The 24,510-nt window shown below is 32.1% G+C and overlaps 2 protein-coding genes across 4 annotated transcripts in view; one reads left to right on the top strand and one right to left on the bottom strand.

The window, feature by feature from the left end:
• The first annotated feature begins 1,795 nt into the window (after nucleotides 1–1,795).
• LOC114335271 (40S ribosomal protein S16) lies at nucleotides 1,796–6,343 on the top strand. The gene is made up of 5 exons (XM_028285489.2): nucleotides 1,796–1,896; nucleotides 1,984–2,028; nucleotides 2,179–2,310; nucleotides 2,706–2,820; nucleotides 6,126–6,343. Exons 1-5 carry the CDS (start codon nucleotides 1,876–1,878, stop codon nucleotides 6,269–6,271), a joined length of 459 nt encoding a protein of 152 aa, XP_028141290.1. The 5' UTR covers nucleotides 1,796–1,875; the 3' UTR covers nucleotides 6,272–6,343.
• A 13,241-nt stretch (nucleotides 6,344–19,584) lies between these two features.
• LOC114335253 (myosin light chain kinase, smooth muscle) overlaps nucleotides 19,585–24,510 on the bottom strand; it is a 123,826-nt gene continuing 118,900 nt past the window's right edge. For all 3 annotated transcript variants that reach the window (XM_028285472.2, XM_050654332.1, XM_028285464.2), the window contains one exon: nucleotides 19,585–24,071. In XM_028285472.2, coding sequence (XP_028141273.1) covers nucleotides 23,102–24,071 — 970 coding nt within the window. In that variant the 3' untranslated portion in view covers nucleotides 19,585–23,101. The remainder of the gene's footprint in view (nucleotides 24,072–24,510) is intronic.

Genomic DNA, 24,510 nt, shown 5'->3' with positions numbered 1-24,510 from the left:
TTATTTTGAGTACCATTAGTTAAACACAACGTTTTTAAAACTTTTTTGCCTCCTAGTATTTTTTTAGATAAGCCAATTTTTATCGAGATGCGGCATCTTTTTTAATATATTTACATAAAAATTTTATGGGGGTTTTGTTCCTTTAAACCCCCCAAATATTTGTGTACGTTCCAAATAAACTATTATTGTGGTACCATTATTTAAACACAGTGTTTCTAAAAATTTTTTGCCCCTAGTATTTTTTTGATAAGTCACCTTTTATTGGGATGTGGCTTCTTTTTCAAAATATACCTAAAAATATAAGTTATAAATAATTTTCAGATTATTAACAGGTGTCTACACTACAATCAGACCATTTACAAATGTGGTGGATTCGACAAATATTCAAAATATCTCGATAAACGCTGGCTTATCAAAAAAGTACTAAGAGGCAAAAAAGTTTTAAAAACACTGTGTTTAACTAATAGTGCCACAATAATAATTTAATTGGAACGTATACAAAAGTTTGGGGGGTTTAAGGGAACAAAACCCCCATAAAATTTTTATGTGGTGCACAAATTTCACCTTTAATTTTTTTTAAGATGTTGCTGCCATAAAAATTCCACATGTACATTGTCAATAAAAAATTTCTAAGAGTTTTCGATATATGAAAAAAAATCGATTTTCATTTTGTAACTTCAAAGTGCTGTAACTTTTTTTGTGTGCACTATTGTATATAGGTAAGTGAGGTTCAATCAACCTATTTTTGACCCCAGAATCTATGGTTTAATTTATGACCAATCTTTTCAGGACACCCTGTATAATAACAATTTTTTGTTGCCGGAATAATAACAAACGATATCAATACCATGTACCTACAAACTGATGCAAGAATCTTGAAAATCGAACTACAAATAAAATAAATAAAGTTATAAATTGTCAAAGTTAATCAAAAATTTTTAGTGGCGGAATTTTGTGCTGGTGAGTGTATTTTGTAAAGTAAATTTAACATTTTTATTAGATTAAAATAATCCGTCTCTATCTAATTTTGTTTGATCCAAAATCAATAAAACACTATAAATACATAAAAGAGGAGTATACCGATTAATTATGTAATTATTAAATTAAATTTATTGAACAACTTACCTGAAAATATAGAGTAGAGACTAGAGATGCACAAAAACTAATAGTTTCAATACAAACAATAATACTAGGGTTTCACAAATAACACAAAAATGTCTTGGTAATTCATGCAATAGTCATCATCATTAATTAAGTAATTAACTTAAGTTATATTTCTTGTAAAAAGTAAATTTGTAAACATAATCATTTAGAGATCATTCGAATTTGAATGAACAGGGCTGACGGACAGAATCACAACCACAACAAAATAAAAACTTGCGTATGCGCTGTTCGCTACTTGTTCAATAATTTTCAATGTGGGGTTCTTTTCAGTAAGCCAGACGTATAGAAATGATATAGCAAAGAATTTAAATTTTCAATTGTCTCATCCCAAATTCTATTGTTATATGGGGGCATGTTTTAACCCTTTTTAAATGTATGAAGCAATATTCATTTCATAATACAACGTTTGGTCCACTAAATTTAGGCCACCAATCATACAGATCCTAGTAAATATAATTGCTGAACTTGATGGAGCACTAATGTACAAATCTACAAATATATTATTATCCCCTAATATTCATATTCTAAACGAAAATACTAGACTAAAAACTACAAAATTAATTTTATGTTCTACAAAAAGGCAATGTGCAAATTCTTAAAATATTGTTATTAAATGAGAAGTAATTTTGACCGGAAATTCAAATCCATGTCAACACTAACAGCGCTAGATGTCAAAAGTCAAAACGAACTTCCTTTCTTAGTCTTTTCACAATGCAGGCACCAACGACAAAGGTAAATTTTTTTAAAAATATAATATAATATTGCAATTTTCCTTAGAATTTCTTGGATATTTACTAATTTTATCTTTATTTGTTGCAGCCAAAAAGAGATCCAATCCACTCTGTCCAAGTTTTTGGCAGAAAGGTACGTAAGCTCATTTTAACCTATATCACAGATTTGTAACACGTGTGTTTTGTAGTTTTTATTGTACTCACGGTAATTAATACGTTAATTATGCTTTTGTTAAGTGTGCTTTACAATTCTAAACGTAGTTATATCGTTTATTTATTTTAGAAATCAGCTACAGCCGTAGCTTATTGCAAAAGAGGTAGAGGAGTCTTGAGGGTAAATGGCAGACCTCTCAGCCAAGTGGAGCCTAAAATGCTCCAAGACAAACTTCAAGAACCCATTCTTCTTCTTGGAAAGGTAATGTAACCCACTCATATTTTGTTAAATTTAAATTTTCAACTGATACTTCTTGTTTTCATTAGTAGAGTTGAGTTAGGTGTCATATAATTTGGGCATGTACTAACTGTCCCTGCAGTGCTACCAATAAAAACATTGGTCAAGTATGTACTAGATTATAGTAGAATACGTAGAAACAGCTACTCTAGCAAGTAGACTAGTTCAGCTAAAAAACATGCTAATGTACTCTTCCACTAACTCTACTAATGAAAACAAGACTATAGGTGTAATTATGTGATGATACTTTTATCCCGAATATGATCAGGATGAAATAAAACATAAACTGATTTAACTAAAAGCTGACATTTTAAAAGTAAGTACATTCGAATTGCATTAACAGTTTTTTCTTGTTTTAGGACAAATTCTCTGCTGTTGACATCAGAGTTAGAGTAAATGGTGGTGGACATGTTTCCCAAATTTATGCTATTAGACAAGCTATCTCAAAGGCTTTGGTAGCTTATTACCAAAAATGTAAGTATACAAAAATCATTGCTTAATTTGTGTGACTTAACCCTTTCACTGTGGTAATAACATAGGAATGTAGACCTGTGCAGAATATATAGTTTATATTTGAAGTCACATCTACATAGGCCGCTAGAATTTTATGAAACACTGAGGACACCATATCATGCTTTCTGCAGTGAAAGGGTTAATAATTACCATTTCAATAGCTTAGTGTGAAAACCTCATATCTCATTTCACTGAAAATTTTACAGTAGAACTTTAAACTTAATTTCTGCATACTATAACTTAAAACAAAAAAACTATCTTTACATATTTTTGATTCTGAGTACGTTTAGATCATTACACATCCATTTTTCATATACAGTGTGTCCACGGATGGGGTGCCAAAGAGGAAAAACTTTTTTATTTTCTTTAGTGAAAAATGTTGTTCTTTTTAAAAAGTTTTGCTTGTTCTAAAACCCCATAAAACGAAATAAAATTCAAGTTTTTCAAAACCTGCTTAATTTTGTAGCCAATTTTGTGTAAATCTCTAAATTTTTGCACTAATAAATAATTTGCGAATTGTCATTATTTTTCGATAAGATAATGTTAACCATCCAACAAAGAATTTATATTGTAAAGTGTTATGGAATTGGAGCTGTTTCGTACCAACATGCGATTGAAATGTTCAATGAAAAATATCGAGATGTACTCGTTATGGGGAATGGATTAAAGAAACTGATAAAGAAATTCAATGAGACAGGAGCTGTTGGAAACAGAAAAATATCGAAAACAACATAGAATGGGGATAATGATATAGCTACTGACCTAGCTATGTAGTGAGTAAGGGAAAATCCAAAGTTAAGTTTACGAAAAAAAGTTACAAAGAGTAACAAAAGTCACAGAAAATATTCGAGCAAAACAACATTCATTCCCTTAAACCAAAATTTATTCACTCCTTACAATATTGTGATTATGACATGGGGCTTGACTTTTGTGCAATCATTAGTGAAAAACTTATAAATGACCTCTTCTTTCACTACAATATTCTATTTTCCACGTTATATTGAAGTCTTTGTTGAACGCTTAACATTGTCGAAAAAAATGACAATTCACAAATTATTTACCAGAGTTGACAGTTACTAAGCTACATTGTAGCTTAGCAACACTAGATTATTGTTACGATTTCGAACTTAGTGCCAAAATTTGTAGGGATTTAAATAAAATTGGCTACAAAATTAAGCAGGTTTTGAAAAACTTGAAATTTTATTTCATTTTATGGGGTTTTAGAACAAGCAAAACTTTTTATCAAGAATGACATTTTTTGCTAAAATTGAAAATAAAAGTTTTTTATCTTGGGCACCCCATCCGTGGACATACTGTATATTTTGGGTTAGAGTATGTAGAAATTCAGTTTAAAGTCACTCATGTAAAATTTTCTGTAAAATGAGATACAAGGTTTTCACACTAAGCCATCGATTTGTATTTGATATTAACTCATGCAAAGCAAATGTTCTTGGTATCTAGTTGATAGAAAAGTTTACATATTCCTCTGGAATGTACCGAGTCATGTCTATAAGATCCTTTTTTGCTGCTTTAATCAGCAATGTCTCGTCATCGTACAAAGATGATAAACTCTTGAGCTCATTCAAAAGCACATGTTCTGTTGATCATCCTTTCAGTTTTTTTGGCCAAGATGTGAGTGTTCCATGGGCGAAGGACATTGTGGGATGTCCTACCTCTTGTGCAGCAAGCATCATCCTTATTTATCTCTAACCATAGTTTGTGATACTGCATTTTACAATTTTGCATTTACGATTATCTCAATCTATTGTTGTGGGACATATCGCACCCTCAGTGCAAAACTGTTGTAAGTCAAAATAAGTAAGTTTCGAGATAACGGCGATTTTCATAACATGGAAGGAATCATTTAGTATCCTGCACAATGTGTTTTGACAAATATGAAGACATATTTTAGTAAAATAATATTCTGCTGTACAATGGGTGGAATGCATAAAACGTAGTACCTGCTAATGCTTCATGTATGTACTACATTTTTGAAGATTTTACTACACTTACACAGCATTAAATGCTTTGTAAGAGTAGTAAAACACTTGCAAAGCATTTGTAAGTGTAGTAAAATTTTCAAAAATGTAGTACATACTTGAAGCATTAGCAGGTATGTACTACGTTTTATGCATTCCACCCATTGTCTAGTACACAAATCTTCATTCACTGACAGCAATTTATATCTACAACCATCACGCTGAGAGCAAGAAACTATGATCATTATATATCGTGGAAATCCTTTAACATTTTGAGGTCTTCTTCATAGGCCACCAGTTGTCATTTATGGCTGTAGCTGTAAATTCTACCCTGCAAACCAAATATGTAAAATAGTATGTATATTTTTTTGAAGAACAAACAATAATACCTACAGATGCAAAAAATATTCACAAGAAATGAGATGTCTTTTACTACTGTGTTCTTCTTACCTTTTGTGGTGAAAGTTTTCCTGAAATAGGCTGCTTTCTTTTATAATTATATGGTTGTCCAGCATCTTTTGCTTTTTTAAAAAATTTATCTTTCCAATTGCACACATTAACTTTTCTGTTTCTGTCATTTTTTCTACCTTTTTCGTGTCTTGCTACTCTTCATCTGATGCCCTGAAGAGCACTAAGGATTGTGAGAAAGAAAAAGAGGAAGTCGCTTGGTGCAGCTCCCAGAGCGACCCATGGCCGGTGAGAGAAATCCTGTCTGTGTAGAGACTGTATAGTTTAGATGGGCGTACAACTGTCAACAATGTTTCTCATTGGCCATGGTTCGTTTCTGGGAGCTGTACATTGTTCTTGTTGTGTTCAGCTGGATTCTTTCGACTGTCTCAGTCTGTACTGCCAACCCAAAAATTTTCAAATAAGAAGTATAGGATGTTGTAGAGAATGTCGTTTCTAACTTTGTTCTATAAAAGCCTTAAAAAAATTGTCACTTCAATGTCGTTTGGCTGAGCTATTCAATTCTCTAGTGTCTGAATTATTCTTGAATATTTTTAGATTGTAATTTTAAAAGTGATTGTTTGACCTTTTGTATATACCCTACATCTATGTCTAGTCCAAAAGATCTGGGTTTTAGAGTTATAAAAAGTGAAAAGGACATTTCTCAGGTTTTTCTTAAATTTTTACTTCCATCCAGAACTACATGGGCATTAGTTATTTGTAGTGCCCAACCAACGCTTTCTCAAGGGGGATAAAATACATTTTTTTGAGATCTTTTTTTATTGTATACATCAGATATTAAAAACTGATTTATCATACTGTATTCTCCTTATTTTGTAGATGTTGATGAAGCATCAAAGAAGGAATTGAAGGATATCCTTATCCAATATGACCGTACCTTGTTGGTAGCTGATCCCAGACGCTGCGAACCCAAGAAATTCGGTGGTCCAGGTGCTCGTGCCCGCTACCAAAAATCTTACCGTTAAGTTCTTTTTTAGATTTAATGTTGTGTTTCTTGTATGTATTAAGATATCAACAATAAACACAATTTTTTCCTACAGATGCTTTTGTTTTCAATATTTTACTTAGTCATTAGGTCATTTAATAATATGTTCTAACCCATAATTTTTTTTTGGGAAACAATAGGATTCATAGAATTCTACATTGTTTATATCGGAATATGTGTATAAATCATGACGAACATATAAATTAAAATCTCCTTTATTGCAATACATGATTGTTAAATAAAAATAGCATTTAAATTAAATGATTAATCAAAGATAGCTAAATAGTACATTTATAACTAGAACTGTTTGTTAAAAAAATATCTCACATTATAATGTACAAATATTGTACAAACATTTTTCTACAAAAGAAAGTCAAATTAATTTAAATTAGGTTTAATTTTTTTCTGATGTTCCAAGGTAAAACATTTTATTGTCCAATACCCTGATCCATTTTGACAACTTTTCAAATGTTAATATGCTGGTATCATTCTGCTTGTACCTTGTGCTGTGCCCATTGATCTGCCTCTTCATGAATTAAAGGTTTTCATAAGCCTGATGGCAGGCCTGCCTAAATCCTAAAACAACAAGGACCCTCACTGCCTGTCTCTGCAGACCAAATGCCAAATACTCTGTGTCAGCTGCACGACCCCAGACATGGATAGAGTATGAAAGATGTGAGTGGAATATGAACTGGTAAAGGTTTCTCAAAATGAGACTTATTTAGTTTTTCGCACAAATTATTAATATGTGGGCCAGACTGTAATTTTGGGTCCAACAGAACTGAAAACTCATGATTTTATGACCTCAATACTCTCAGAACTGTTATATTTTTTTAATTGTTGCAGGAAGATTTCATGGCTAATCAAGTCAAAAGCCCTGCTCGAGTCACACAAAACACTGAGTAAATTGAAGCTTATGAAATGATTTTGTAATATTTGTGAATGTCAATTTGGACATTTAGAAAACAGACCTCAAAAAAAAAAATTCACTATTTTGTAGTGCCATGCACTTTTTCATAATTTTCGAAATAATTGCCAGCAGTGAGACTGGCAGGTTTGAGTCCCCTTTTTTAAGATTGGGCAAATTGTTGCTTTTTTAAGGACAGCTAGAAATACATGTTCTTTGATGCAGATGTTAGCTTAGTAATAGACCTGGATCCCGCGTAAGAAAAAAAAGTTGATTAATAGCAAGCTGAAAATTTGTTAATAGCTTAACGGTGTCTAGTCGGACAAACTTTGATATATGGGAACACTGGAACAGGGGAAGTTTTAACTGTGGAGCATGATAAACGTGTCGTCCTGACAAGTTTATGATTGTGAAAAATAGCAAGTTGTTTTTAAATTTATTCGATAGCCAACGTTATGTAATATATGAGAAAATGTTTGTCCGACAAAAATGTTGGGCATTTTAACGAGTCCGACACGTAGAACATGTCACATCACAGGAATTATGTTGGTGATGAATAGCAGTCTGATTTTTGCATGAGAGTTTAATGAAAGGTTAAAAAAGCAATTGGAAGTTCTGTCCAACAAAATTAATGGGAAGTTTTCGTAGTCGGACATTCTAAACAGGTAAGATATAGAGAAAAATGCTGGTGATAATTAGCTTTCCGACAAAGACGAAATTTAATTAAGTAAATTATTCCTTACCAAGAATGACTATTGTCGGAAAAAAATAAGGGGTAGATTTTGTAGTCGGACAATTTAAAAAAATAATTTTTGAAACTTCAATAAGGGGTGATTATTCTATGTCAAAAGTACCTGCAATCAATTACAATCGATATCTTTCGATTTATCTCAACATCATTTAGATACCTCACTGTAATATATTTATAGTAGATCAGGCAAATTATATTATGGATTGAGTGGTCTAGCTATCTTTGTCTGCCACATGCGCGGGATTGCTTGGTTAAAAGAGATAGATAGACCACCTATCGACTTTTTGCACTGTATTCCCTGTCTACCCTTATGTCTATGAATACATTTCCATTTAAGAAAAACTGTCACTTTTGACAATAATTCATAATAAATTGCAATCGTAACTTCAAATTTAAACTAATCGATTTATTTTGGCAGCAAATTATTTCTAGCCATGTGACATATTAATTACATTATTATTTCATTTGTAGAAAGTTGAGAAAAATTACGTCATACAATTTTGGTAATAATTTATTTAGGTACCCTTTTTCAATCAAGCAAAGCATTATAGCACGAAGAATGATATTCAATAGAATTTTCACAATTATCTGGCAACTGAATATCATTGAATTGATGACCAAGTATTTTACTAACTTTGTAAAATGTTCGAAAATTACTCAAAAATGTTCCGTTGAATGGTTTCACTTTTGATTTGGCGACTTAAAATTTAAACTGTTTACACTCAAAAATAGACACAAAGACACTCCATAGTTAATATAAAATTTAATTTCCAACACACGTCGCAAACAGAAACTCAGAGACCATGTACTTTCAAATACTACTGTGTATAGCACAAAGTGTCACACTGACAAATGCAGCCTTCTAATACATACTTCTATTAATAAGCATAATGTGTCATATTTACGTCTATTCTTATAAGCACCAAAGTTTAAGACTCTTCACATTTTTCAATGTCGTTTACAAGGTTAATATTTGAGTATGGAAAAAAATGTATACAACGTTTTTTGTATAAAATTTTCCGTACTTTCTGATGCGCCTAATTAGAAAACCCTAAGAGATTGCTTTCACATGTTTTTGACATTTTTTATTGTCATTTTGAGAATATCTAGAACAAACTCCACCCAAAAAATCATTGTTTTGCAATATATACATGCACTGATACTTACCTCACTGTTTTTGGAGTGTGCATGCAAATATGTGAATATAAATAATAATATACAACTAAAATAGCTTTATCAATATGTGACTAAGTCATTCTGAAAAAATGTTTTTTATTTATTTCCTTCGATTTGCCCAAACTTTTTGTCCGACATATAACTTTTTGCGTTACAAAATATAATTTGTATATAAACAAATCAGAATTAGCTTGCTATTTATCACCAACATTTTTGTCTATATCTTACATGTTTAGAATGTCCGACTAGGAAAATTTCCCATTAATTTTGTCGGACAGAACTTCCAATTGCTTTTTTAACCTTTCATTAAACTCTCATGCAAAAATCAGACTGCTACTCATCACCAACATAGTTCCTGTGATGTGACATGTTCTACGTGTCGGACTCGTTAAAATGCCCAACCTTTTTGTCGGACAAACATTTTTTCATATATTATATAACGTTGGCTATTGAATAAACTTAAAAACAACTTGCTATTTTTCACCATCATAAACTTGTCAGGACGACACGTTTACCATGTTCCACCGTTAAAACTTCCCCTGTTCCAGTGTTCCCGTGCATCAATGTTTGTCCGACTAGACACCGTTAAGCTATTAACAAATTTTCAGCTTGCTATTAATCAACTTTTTTCTCTTACGTGGGATCCAGGTCTATAAGTGGAATTTGGGATTATTATATTTTTTGTTTTGATCAACTTTCTTTTGTAGATCATAAACACATAAATATTACACCTTTACAAAACTACTCAAGATTATGAATCAAATCCGTGTCAATCTTCGCACCCATTCTTCTTAAAGCTATGATCGTATTTACTGCTTTAATCCACCGTTTCTTGATGACGTATCGCTTCAGCTTAGACTTGTCTATTTGAAATTCGGAATGAACTGTCTCCTTGCCCAACCATGCGTGGTTCATTGCTTCCTCGGCTGTTGGCCGATCTCTGAAAAACACAATTATTTGAAATATAGTTCGTCAGAGATTTGACCTCTAAAAATCGTACGAACAAGCCGAATTTTGCTAAGAATGTCAGTTTTGCGACCCAAAAAAAAGATGTAAAAAATTTTGCCACTCCTACCCTCAGATTTTCCCCTAACTAATCCCTTAAAATAATGCTAACTTTTCAGTATTTTTATTATGCTTGTCTACATCATATTTTTAAAATAAGAAAACAGCATATTTATTATCTTGTATTGACGACATTACTTCATAATGGTAAAAATACACAAAATATTTAAGTATAGCAGATATTTATGCAGCGTGCGTTATAAGCATAAATGCAAAAGCTGAAGCAACCAAACATTTACATACCTTCATGTACCAGGGCACATTCTATTAGTCTTCTGCCGTTGAGGTTACTATTTGAGAATACATATTTAAAAACTGCTTCTCATAATAGAGATCTTTGATACTTCCTTCTATTATCTCGATTGAGGCATCAATTTTAATTAAGGCAATTTTTCTGTAGTTTCTCCTAAATCTGAAGGTATAATGGGGTTGATATCGCCTCAAAAAGTTATCACTTGTTCTGATATTTCTTTCCGAACAATATTTTATGAATCCCACTGTTGAAAAGTCTGTAATTCCTTCTAGAATACTGAAAAATAGCATAGGTACGCAATAGACAGTTTGGATTTCTGTCTGATTTCAACTAGGGAGGTTCTGTTCTGATTAACATATTACCAAAACATTGTTTGGATGTAAATAAATGTCTATGCCTGCTTTATAGATTATGAAAAGGCATTTGACAGAGTTAGGCACGACCAGTTCAACACAATTTTAAAATCAAAGTAAGATATAGGAATAATAGAAAGCTTACATGATAACCGGACAACGCACATAAAAATAGATAACACAATTATAATAATTGGGTCTACCCCAAAATCCCGACAGGTTTGATAAGTTTCTTTTTAACATATAATTACATTTATTTTTTGTTTATGGCCTTTTTTATTTTTTGTTACTAAACAAAAGTTTACCATTTAATATGAACTAATTTTCTAAATAAAATTTCTAACGTGGGTATATGAATTAATTTTTTTTTTGCCAATATATAGTCCAATAATATATGTATAATCAAATCCTGAATTTAAGTTTACTTTCATATAATAGATATTATCATGTCACTTACAACCTTCCATTTCAGTAAGTATAGCTTTTATATTATAAAATGAAGTGTTTAATGATTTTCAACGAAAAAATTTCGTTTATAAATTCGCAAAAGTGTGTGCTATTGCGTTGCCGCTCCTGCAATACTCAGATCAGATTTATCGATGGATTCTTATGTAGTTTTACCTTCTGGATCCAAATCTGAAAACGGCATTTCAATATTTCTAACCGTCTTCGAGATAATCGACTTCAAAGTCTAAAATGTGACGTCACAATCGTTTTATTTTCTGCCGACACACTACACGTCCAGCTGAAATCGGTGCTATTAAGTAGGCTAGTTTTTTAATCTCAATTTGTTAAGCAAAGCATAGGATATTTACATTTGAGTTTGACACTTTGTGGATGTCAAACTAAATTTTAAATTAAGTATTAATAAAACGTAAATGACATTTGATAGTGAATTTAATTATTATATAAAATAAATAAGATGTTCAAAAATACAATTTAAGTATATTTTAAAAGCAATAATTATTTATTAACAGCTTTAAAAAGGTTTATACAGTTATACGGCCTCCCCTTTATGATAAATGGACTGTTCCATTTGCTATGAAATTAAAATATAGTCGGCTCGCTAAACTCAACACAACTGGCTAGTAATTTTAGTAGGTAATTTTTTTGTTTTTGCGAATTTTGCCAAAATTGACAAAATTATTAATTATTTAGTAATTATTAACTAATTAGTAATTATTTTTTTGCCAAACTGGCAAAATTATTGACTAAAATCACTAACCAGTTGTGTCTGAGTTTAGCGAACCGATAGTATATGAAATAATATTGTTTGGTATAAAAAATTATGGTCTGATATGTGCAATTACATCCTTCTAATGGAAAAAAATATTTGAAGATTTTTCTCAAATTATGGATACCAACATTTTCATTTATAACTCTTTTATTTTTAATTTAACGAAGAAAAGTTATTCTTCATAAACAGCTCTTCATATGATGCAACCATCATATATAAAATTTTATTAATTTTATACGAGGTATATAAAAAATATGAATTTCGATCAAGAGTAAACTACCTTTATACTTCATAACATTTAAATTAGAATGATATAATGGCACATTATAACATAAATATTAATTCTAAACTACTTTTCATAATAGCAATTTTCCATATTATGATTTAAAATACGTAAATAAACAAAGTTTTCTTTATGATAATGCTCACATTTTCAGCTTGTTTCTTTTAAAATACATAATAATTTACATGTCGGGATTTTGGCTTGTCGGGATTCTGGCATGTCGGTGTTTTGGCTGTCGGGATTTTGGGCGGCACCGATAATAATTATATCAAAATTAAAAGAGAGTTACGGCAAGGTTGCATTCTTTCTCCACTGCTATTTGACTTGTACTCGGAAGTTATTATGCAAGAGGAATTGGACAACGAAACAGCTGACGTTGCAGTAAATGGAATCCCTATTAATAACTTGAGGTATGTAGATCACACGGTGTTAATGGCAGAGAATAGTCCAAAAAGCTTATACGACAGGTTTACATTATGTCTTAAATATGAACTTCAAGTTTCTAGTTTTTACCAAAAAACCAAATAGCAATGCCCAACTTGTTGATTGCTCGTCTAACCAGCTTTTTAGAGCAGCTGAAAACAGAATACAAATAGTCATGATGATCGGCAACCTTCGAAAGAAGATGGCGCCTTAAGAAGAAGAAGATGCCTGATACCTGTTTGTTCTCTCAAGTTGTAATGAAACCCTGCCAAGTACGGTAGTGCACTATACACTCTACTATGACCAGCATGTGTGTAGTTATGTTCAATTAATAAAAAATCATGTTAATTACATAAGTGATCCATTTAAATATCTGGGGTCGGTAATCACAGATAACAACCACATAGAAAAGGAGGTCTCGGCAAGGTTAGCTGCGGGGAATATAGCATTATACTCTTTATCATCATTATTAAGATCTAAGCTGCTAAAAAGAAAAACTTAATTCAAGACTATCTATCTATCTAATCAGCCCTAAACATTCATCCTTGGATAGAGGCCTCCTCTTCCTTCTTCCATGCCTCTCTATCTTGGGCAATTTGCATCCAATTTGACCCAGTGTGTTTCTTCAGGTCATCCGACCATCGCATATGTGGCCTTCCCCTTTTTCGTTTGTGGTTCCACGGTCTCCAATGTATAATCATCTTAGTCCATCTTTCATCCTTCTGCCGCAGGGTGTGTCCGGCGAACTTCCATTTAAGCTTTGCTACTTGGGTAGAGACATCTTTCACTTTTGTTTTGTTACGGATCCATTCGTTTCTTTTCCTGTCTGATAGTTTAATGTTCAGCATTTGTCTTTCCATGGATCTTTCTGTCTTTGCTATTTTTTCCATATTTTCTTTTGTAAACGTCCATGTCTGAGAGTCATATATTAGAACAGGGAGTATACATTGATTGAATACTCTTGTTTTTAGATATTGCGGGTATTTTCTGTTCTTTAGAATATAAGACAGTTTTCCGAATGATGCCCAGGCCATCTTATTCTTCTCTTTATTTCTTCGGTTTGATTTTCTTTATTTAATGTGATTTGTCCTAGATATATGTACTCTTTTACTTGTTCTATTCTTGTTTGTGCCACTGTAATTATTAGTTCCTCTTGTTGATTGGTCATGGTTTTTGTTTTACTGTAATTCATCTTCAGTCCTATCTTTGTCGATTATCTATCTAGTTCTTCCATCATTCTTTGCAATTCTTCACTTCTTTCTGTTATTAATACAATATCATCAGCATATCGTAAGTGATTCAGATATTGCCCGTTTATGTTTATACCCAAGCCATCCCAGTGTAGTTGTTTGATCACATCTTCTAGCGCTTGGTTGAATAGCTTGGGCGAGATGGTATCTCCTTGTCTTACTCCTCGGTTTATTTTAATAGGTTCCATTTGTTTCATTAACTTAATAGTTGTTGTTGCCTTATCATATATATTTGTAATTAAGTCGGTATATCTGTAGTCTATTCTGCTGTTTTGTAGGGAATTCTTTACTGCCCAGTGTTCCACACTATCAAATGCTTTTTCGAAGTCAAGACTACGTGTCAATAATTGACATTGAATAATTATTATTCGCCCAGTTGTTACACATTGAAGTGAAACATGGACTCTACATCAGCGGAAAATAAATAAGCTGCTGGTATTTGAAAGGAAGGTTCTAAGAATGATATTTGGCCCTCAAAGAGATAAATTTCCATAAAAGTGGAGAAAGCGCCGTAATGCTGAATTGGTGACTCTGTATGGTACTCAAAACATCGTCAGATATATAAAAGCTAACCAATTAAGATGGGCAGGTCATGTGGTAAGATCAAAGGAAGACAGTATTTTTTGAGAGACTAGACGGTAGAAGATTAGTAGGCTGTCCCAGAAAAAGATGGAATGATGATGTTGAAGCCGACAATGGGAAATGGAAGCGCAATATCCTAGAAGATGCGGGGTATACTCTGCTTGGATCTTCCGTAAATATAATAAACAATAAATAACTTTTTATTAAGTTCACGTCTTAAATCAATTATTTATCAAAAATACACTATCAATATTATTTAATCAACAACTGAAAATATTTCCGATGCCATGTCAAATATTTAAAATCGTCACTGTCTGACTGACAATATTCTATTCGACTGAGTGCGTTGTATGACAAAGATAGATTTGGAAAATATTACCACGGACATTTTGTTCATTTTTTTTTCCAATCCTGAATAAATATTTTTGAAAAATTTAAACTTGGAATGAAAGACTAAATTAATGCCGAGGGCCAAAAGTCCCTTAGAATAAATAAAAAGTTTATTTTGAATGATATATTTAAAATTAAAAATCCCACTAAGTTTTCTCTTAGTTTTTTACCCCTGTAACTTATTAAAATAAACATAGAAGTTATCAGAGACTTTTAGTTTTCTCAGGATTCGAAAAAAATGGAGGATTTGAATAGCATTGGAGCAGAAACTACGTACCCATCCCCTTAAAGGAAAACGGAGAATCTATCAATAGAATTACCATATGAAGATCACTTATACCATAAAACCTCTTTAAAACTAATTTTATAATTATTCCATTAGTCGTTTCAAAATAATTCAAGTGTTCCACACACTTGCTACATTATATTCAATAAAATTACTATTTCCTTACTTGATTTTTATATAATCTGCATAACTAATGTATGTATTGTTATAATAAAATAAAACGTTGCCAAGGAACTCATTTTAAAAGGAAATTTTGTCTCAGTTCCAATAATGTACATTGTTACAGCTAGTGTACATAGAATTTAAATAAATCTAAAGTGGGCGGAAAAATTGTAATTAATTAAGTGATCCTCTAACTAAAGTATCTATTTGTCTATTTAAGTGGTAGTAATTTATAAATGTCCGTGTAATTTTCCGACTGTAACGAAATTAATCTGATTTAAAATCGTTACACCGACATAATTTTGTATTGTTTCCAAAAATAGATGTTTAAAAAACAAATATTACCAGCCAGTAGAGCACTGGCAATTCGTACTGTCCAAAATGCAAAAATGTAAGAGCTGAACAAAATATAATTTCTAATAAACGGTCGATAGAAAGAACATTTTACTAAAATTGAAGAAAAAGATCTTCTGTGTAAAAGGTATATTTATTTAAACCCCAATAAAGGGCTACATTAAAAACAGAACGTTTTCGCTCTAAAGAGAGCATCATCAGTGTTCTAAGCAGGCTCTACATGCTAAGCCACCAAAAATACATGGGTTCCCACATGCTCGCGGTATAGTCATATGATGCTTTGAGGTATATCTTGTTTAAATTTCACCCATCGCCAGGGTTTAATATATAACACGCCAATGTAAGACTTGGTCGGCATTTTAAGGGTTTTTTTAACCCATGTATTTTTGGTGGCTTAGCATGTAGAGCTTGCTTAGAACACTGATGATGCTCTCTTTAGGGCGAAAACGTTCTGTATTTTAATGTAGCCCTTTATTGGGGTTTTCAAATAAGTATACCTTTTACACAGTAGATTTTTTTCTTCAATTTTTGTAATTAATGGTACACAGCCAGGTACGGGAAATTTTTCCTTATGGATTTTAACAATTTACTATTAAATAGAGATTTTATTTGAAATATTTTTGCCGTAACTTAAACTTAGGAATCAAGGATTTCTTCTTCTTATTTAAGTGCCATCTCCGCGACGAAGGTTGGCAATAATAATGGCTATTTTAACCTTCTAGGCAGCCGCTCTGAACAGTTGCCTTGAGCTGCAACCAAACCATTATCTCAGGTTCTTCAACCTGGAAACGGGTCTCCTTCCTACGCCTCTACCTAATCAAGGATTAGATAGATTCCATGAGGAGGCTATTTGCCTATTCCACTGCAACATTTCAGATACCTATATTGTGGACCCTTCTTAAAAGAGTCTAATAACTTCGGGACTGAACCTTCCATGCAGTTCTTTGCCGGTGGTTTTTCTTTGTCTGATGCAAAGAACGGCACATTTGTCAGGCTGCCACGCTGACCTGACACAAAATGTGCTCTACTGTTTCTTCCTCTAGGTGACAGAATCTGAACAGGTTATTATCTGCCAATCCCATCAGCTTTAACTGTCTGCCCAACTTAGAGTTGTCTGTTATCAGATCTACTATGGCTTTGACTGTTTTTCTGTATTTTCTTAATAAGCCTGGCGAATGTTCTATAATGAACTGTTTCGCCTGTCTTTGTCCTGGTGAATTCCTCCACGCCATTCCAGAGATTTGTGAGCTATCAACTTTCTCTTATCCGTTCATAGCCATCTTAGTTTATTGGCCTTTATATATCTCCCTAGATTTTCCTTTCCCGAAGAAAGACTCTAACTCTTTGTTGTTACTACGCCTCCATTCGTTTGTCACGTATCTCTGCTGCAAGATTTTGCAGCAACATAGCAAAGTAAAAACAACTGGAGAATTAAATGCGAATCTATAATTATTGTAATATTTAATTTATTAAGGCACGTATCCATTATGTTGGTACTCCGTGTAACTGCTCCAATGAATACGGCATGCGCTCCTCTACATATAAACTATAAACCGCCACCGATTGGATCGCCGAGGGTGAGCGCCGGTCCGAAACCACCAACGTATCCACAATGTGGATCAGTTACACGGAACACGGACCACCAACGTAATGGATACGTGCCTTTAGGTGTTCATTTATAAGGTGTTCTCGAGTACACCTATACCTTTGATAAATCCAGTTTGCTCTGGGGTATTTCTCTGGGCATATACTAGTTCGCTCCGGCGGTCAGATTTCAATCACCTAAAGAAAAGGGTCAGAGGTAAATTCGCTCCGGCCATTAGAAATCAAAATTTCTAATAAAATTTCTGAATCAATCACTAACATTTTTCAAAATAGGTACCAAAATGAAGTGAATATTATACTAATTAATCTAATTCATCTGCGTCTCGTATAAAAATATGTAACAAATAATATTTTATATAATTTCTATGTAAACCATAAAAATCACAGTAGGTATATTTCCTATCCGATATTGTCGATATTAATTCTCCTAGAACCTTGTAGATAAATAATTAATCCGCTTAACCATGGGAGCGAACTGTTATATAATTAAAAGGGTTTTTTGACCACGGGAGCGAACTAGTGTGCTCTGATTTTTCTTGTAGGTAAGTTTTTGGTCTCTCATTGATTATGTGTATCATTATTTTACTGGCATGTGAGATAATGGAAATGGTTCTATAGTTGTCGCATTTGTGAAAGCTGCCTTTTTTATGTATTGTAGATTTTTTTTATGTAATATATTGTCGTTATTGTAGATTTTGTCCAGTCGTCAGGCCATTACTTGGAATGCCATATTTTGTTACAGAGCACTTGAAGCAATATTAATCTTCTGTGACTTTGAGCATTTCTAATTTCATTTCTGGACCTGGTGCATTGTTATATTTGAGTTTACTAATCGCCAGTCTTATTTCAATCTCGAGGACATTAGTTTCTTCTTCCATTTCTTCAGGTGTTTGGTAAACAAGTTTCTGGCGTTGATCATCTTTATATAGATCCCGGCAGTATAATCTCCATATGGATCTACTATATCTTATCTGTTGGTTCTCAGGGTTCTGTTTGGCCTTCAATGGCCTACGTTTTGGCTTTGAAGTCTCTTGTTATATGGAATATTTTTTTAAATGGTTTTTTTAATTGGCTCTCAAGTTCATGTATATTGTGATAGTATTGTCACAGATTATTAGAACATATTACACTAGCTTTTTCCCTTTCACTATGTACAGCTCTTTCTTCTATTCTCAATTACTTTATGGGTTTCATCTGTCATCCAGTATTTGTTTCATAGGACTATTTAAATTTAGGCTATTGATTTGGTGTTATTACATAATGTTTAATAGCCTCCCATATCTCTTGTGATGTACTCTTACGAATAGAGGGCATACTTTTTGCGCTTCTTGGAGAAAATCGTCCTTCTTTCTTAGTTCTACATGGTTCTATCCTCTTTGTCTCTCTCTCTCTGTTTGTTGGGCGCATCAAGTTTAAGCTTTACTTTAGCTACGACGGGAGTATGATCTGATCTGATTTAGCTCCGAAGTGTATTCATGATAAAATATCGAGTAGGAATTCATGATAGAATAATTATTTGTGACAGCAAACTCGATTAAGCGGTCTCCTCTTTCGTTTCACTGACCTATGTCCAGGGGCGTCATTTGATAGGGGGCAGGGGGGGCATTTGCCCCCCCTGACCCTGAAAATTACTGAAATTTACAAAAAATAGATCAATTTTGTATTATGTTTGCATATAAATGTATTGTATATATAATGCTTGCCCCCCACCCCCTATCAAAATTTCAAATGACGCTCCTGCCTATGTCGAACACTTCCAGTACATTTTAGGTCGTCATTTTGTGTAGTTTTGTTGACTTTTGTGTTAAACTCAATGCATGTTAAGGTTAGCTCTTTATTTTCAATTGTGATTTTATTTTCAAATATACGGTATATATTATATTTCAACCTGTACGGGTCCACTGCTGGACATAGGTCTCCCTTAACTCTTTCCATATGTCTCTGTCTTGTGCGACTTGTGTACAGTTACTCAACACGTCAGTCAATCCAGCTTTAACTGGACGTATCCTGCCCAATTCCAATTTTGCGACGCTATTCTTTCGATAGCGTCTGTTATTTTTGTTCTACGACGTATTTCTTCGTTTGGGATTCGATCTCTCAGAAAGACACTCAACATTTGGCACTCCATATTTTTTCTTATTTATAGTCTTGTATACTACGCATTAATGGTTTTCTTATAAAAGTTTTTGATTAAAGAAAACATGAACAAAACCCAATAAAACATCAAATATTGTTCCTTTATTTAAATATTACATCAACAACGATTCACAAACATCAAGATAAATTTTGCGAAGCTACTCTGGTCCCTTATGTACATTGTAAAAAATATTACAACAATAAAAAATGCTGATAATGATAACATAGGCTACTAAACTATACTTAATAAGGAATATTTCAAAACCCAAAAGGATTCTCTCATTCTCTGAACTTCGTCGGTTTCTTAAATTCTACGAGTAAAGTCTGTTGCAATACGGTCATATAAGTAATAAAAAATGAACAAAAATTTTATTGAAAAATCCTTTATAAAAGGCACACATTTACTAAAAACCCTCAAAGGACTACATCTAAATCACAGAACGTTCTCGATCTAAACAGATCATTATCAGTGCTGATACAGGCTAATCATATATGCTGAGCCACCAAAAATACATGGGTAAAAACCCTTTAAATGTTATGAAAATATGTCAAAGTTACATTATTATTAATAAATTCAAGCGATAGATGAAATTCTTACAGATATAGCCTTTGACATCATATGACTTCCCACATGGAATTGGGCCCTTCTCACGTGGATTGCTTGTCTGAAATATACAGGGTGAGTTTTTAGTGAGGGATCGGTCGATAACTCCATTATAGTATAAAATATCGAGAAAAGTTATTTAAAAAAAATGTAGGAAATGATATTCTCCACGCTTGGAAAATATGTCCATTTCTACAGGGTGATCAGTAACTGCATGGGACACCCTATATCTTTTTTCATATTTATATTCCCCTCATAATTCTTGTTCATATAATATAGAGTTTTGCATTACTATACAGAGTATTTAACAAGTTATGACCATTTTTATTTCGAAATCACTATGAGATTAACACCCTGTATATAAAGAAGTAATTCGTAGACAATAATTTGTTTTATGTAATAAGATAAACAATATACTGTAGTTTTTAAATTAAGTCCAATTCACATCATTGACGAATATTTGTATACAGGGTGAACTACAAAACCAAATTACGATTTTCTCTATTTTTTTAAATCGATCACCCTATATTTTATTTTTCAACATTATTGTATTTAATATACTCTTTCATTTTTATATAGCATTCCCTATATCTAAACTGATTACTTTCCGAGATATTTTTAGTTTACTTCAACTTTCGGGAATACATTCAATTTTTCTAGTAGAAATAAGTTGGTATTGAGTGATAATTAAACAAAATTATTTTTATTAGATAAATAACTAACACAAAATACTTATAAACCATAGCAATATGTAGTGAATATACCAATAAATATGATATTAAGAAATTATCATATTTCCCTAATATACAAGAATCGTAAAATTCCTACAAAAAAAAACTTTGTATTGTATATAATAATATAACAAGATTATTTTTATTCGATAAATAACACATGAAACATAAATCAAAACAATATACAACTGATGTAACAGTTTTTAGATTGGTATATCAACAGCATTCTAAGCCAAGAATTTTTTAGTAGAAGCATTCATTTTTACAAGCACTTTTAAACTACAAAACAAAATTATGATTTTCTCAATTTTTTTTTAATAGATCACCCAATATTTTATTTTTTTTTTTTGAAATATTGTATTTATGATACTCTTTCATTTTTATATAGCATCTCCTATACCTAAACTTATTAGTTTCTAAGATATGTTTAGTTTTCTTCATTTGCCGGGAATACATTCAATTCTTATAAATATAAATAACTTAACAAATAAGTATTATGTAATAATATAACAAATATTTTCATTCAATAAATAACTAACAAAAAAATAATAAACCATAACAAAATTTAATGAATGTACCAATTAATGTGATGTTAAGGATATAAGTCTAAAGTAAATGTTGAAAATGACCACTTTCCGATATTCAAATGACCGAGCCACATTTCTAACATTTTTGTAAGTCAATATTATTAAAAGCTTCTTTTATTTTATTTTTCATATCATCAAGCGTTGTTGCATGCTTCTGGTATACAAGGTTTTTTATATAGCCCCTCTTGAAAAAAATCAATTTTGGAAGAACTGGAGCATCGTCGTATAAAAACCTCAACCGTCAAAAAATGTGGACCAATCACATAATCTCTAACAATATCACCTTAAACATTTATAGATCACCTAGTTTGAGTGTTAACAAAATAGGGATTTCTTGATGCATATTAATGAAATTTAATATGAAAATTATATTATTAATAACTGCGGGTCACAATCTGCAATTAGGAATGTGTTACTAAAAACTTCTTAGTTTAGAATGCTGTTGATATAATAATCTAAAAACTATTAAATTAGTTGTATATTGTTTTGATTTATGTTTTGTGTGAGTTGTTTATTAAATAAAAATAATCTTGTAATTTTATTATACACAAGATACCTATATTTTTTTGTAAGAATTGTATGATTCTTGTATATCTATTAGAGAAATATGATAATTCCTTAATATCACATTTATTGATACATTCATTGCATATTGCTGTGGTTTATATTTTGTGTTAGTTATTTATTGAATAAAAATAATTTTGTTTAATTATCATTCAATACCAACTTATTTCTACTAGAAAAATTGAATGTATTCCCGAAAGTTGAAGAAAACTAAAAATATCTCCGAAAGTAATAAGTTTAGATATAGGGAATGCTATATAAAAATGAAAGAGTATAATAAATACAATATTTTCGAAAAATAAAATATACGGTGATCCATTTAAAAAAATAGAGAAAATCGTAATTTGGTTTTGTAGTTCATCCTGTATACAAACATTCGTCAATGATTTCAATTGGACTTAATTTAAAAACTACAGTATATTGTTTATCTTACTACATAAAACAAATTATTGTCTATGAATTACTTCTTTATATACAGGGTGTTAATCTCATAGTGATTTCGAAATAAAAATGGTCATAACTTGTTAAATACTCTGTATAGTAATGCAAAACCCTATATTATATGAACAAGAATTATGAGGGGAATATAAATATGAAAAAAGATATAGGGTGTCCCATTTAAAAAATTATATGTTTGATATACCACGCTGTTATTGATCACCCTGTAGAAATGGACATATTTTCCAAGCGTAGAGAATATCATTGCCTACATTTTTTCTAAATAACTTTTTTCGATATTCTATACCGTAATGGAAATATCGACCGATCCCGCACTAAAAACTCACCCTGTATGTTTAACATATATTTTTTAAACATTTAAGAGGTTTTTACGCATGTATTTTTGGTGATTCAACATGTGATTAGCCTGTATCAGCCTGATGATGATCTATTTAGATCGAAAACGTTATGTGATTTAGATGTAGCCCTTTGAGGGTTTTTAATAAATACATATAATTTATTTGACTTTACTTTGGATACGTTGCGATCATATTATCAGAATGTTAGTACATTCTACTTTACTGTTTTGTATTGCTATATACGATTATAAAATATGACCAAAACGTTTTTTTTGTGGTTCTTTATTACTATGATCCTTAATATATGATAGAATTTAAGTTTTATGAATAACCCTAAATGGCCCCAACTTATTGGCAGATCTGGACTGGAAGAAGGTGTTGAGAGAGCTGATAGTTCTTTGTCCTAACGATTCATTCTCAGTATTGTAGTCAGTAGATACAGAACCATGCCTTATATTTTGTCTCACTGGACCTTTGGGTCCGTCCCACTGTTCTAGCAGCTGAAGCAACAAGTCTTTGGTGCCATTAGGACTGCTCAAGTTGTTGGTTTTTGTGGTGAAGTGGGAATTTACTGGTTTATGTATAGTTTTTACACTAAGAGGTACGTCTCTGGACATATTGTTTACTTTAAATTTTGATTTTCTCCATGGAATTCCTATTGTTTCTTTGTTTTCATCATCGAGAGCTATGACGTCATCTTTGTGCTTTCTTCCTGTGATTGTTATCGGTACACTCCTAGTAATAGTTTCCTCTTTGGCTACAGAGACTTCGTTTTTAAATACTGCCTCTTTATTAGTGAGACTCGTATTGAAATTAGACAGTTGGAAAAGTTTATCTGATAATTTTCTAATTTCTTCAGCCAAATTCATTCTCTCTGTAATATCATTTGTTTTCACCACACAAGTGCTGTCAGAAGCTCTTCTGAAGTGCTCAACTGGTGGTGCTAATAGTTGCTGCTCTAAACTTTCTTGTCCATCGTTCACAAAAGCGTTGTCTGACCCTGGTGATGAGGCTAAAGACCCACACGGAGAAGGTGACTCACCGATTAGAGATTGACTGGAACCAGAAAGGTTTTCTTCGCCATTAGGCAGCATCGATGGTGATATCACATGGGAACTAATCTCAAAAACATACGGTGAGTTAGGATGCTCGTTCCACCTTTCAACGAACTGTTTCAAATTGTCCTTGGTGACGTCCATGCTGGGTGTTTTCGGGAGAGTAGGCGGCGACTTCTTCCGTTTGAGCCAGTCGTGATTGAGGCAGTCTGTTGCCGATAGGCGCTGGCTGAAAAAAATTTAGACAAAGACCCTGTTAGTAAGATTAATTTATGCCTTAGGCTAGAGCGTCATGCAAACAGAACCCAAATTAGTAGAAAGGACAGTACAACAGTCGAGTTAGTGTTATTTTGTGAATTGTGTCAACTAATTTGGGTCTTTGTCTGAACGGCTCGTTGATAATACTTGTAAAAGCTTGTAGTAGTGTAATGCAATTTGTATTCTTAATGACATTAATATTATCGAAAAGTTTATTTCCGGTTATTGAATCTAGCTTGTATACTTTGTAGTGTTTTATCTTTCTTGAATATGAAACTTTTAGTTAGACCTGTACTCAGCTGTATAATTCCTTGGGTTTTATATTGTTTACTTGCGAGTATGTATGTATAATACGCATGCCCGGTAACCACTTTTTTTTCTAGTATACAGGCAGTTAATGTAGCTAGTAG

Source organism: Diabrotica virgifera, chromosome 1 (genome assembly GCF_917563875.1).
Source record: "Diabrotica virgifera virgifera chromosome 1, PGI_DIABVI_V3a".
Lineage (NCBI taxonomy): Eukaryota > Metazoa > Arthropoda > Insecta > Coleoptera > Chrysomelidae > Diabrotica > Diabrotica virgifera.
This window is presented reverse-complemented; position numbering and strand designations above follow the sequence as displayed.

Bases quoted from the DNA above. Each gene is read 5' to 3' on its own strand.
- LOC114335271 (XM_028285489.2), top strand. From the start codon at position 1,876: ATGCAGGCACCAACGACAAAG. The intron at 1,897-1,983 runs GTAAATTTTTTT...TATTTGTTGCAG, and splicing joins TGCAGGCACCAACGACAAAG to CCAAAAAGAGATCCAATCCA. The intron at 2,029-2,178 runs GTACGTAAGCTC...TATTTATTTTAG, and splicing joins TCCAAGTTTTTGGCAGAAAG to AAATCAGCTACAGCCGTAGC.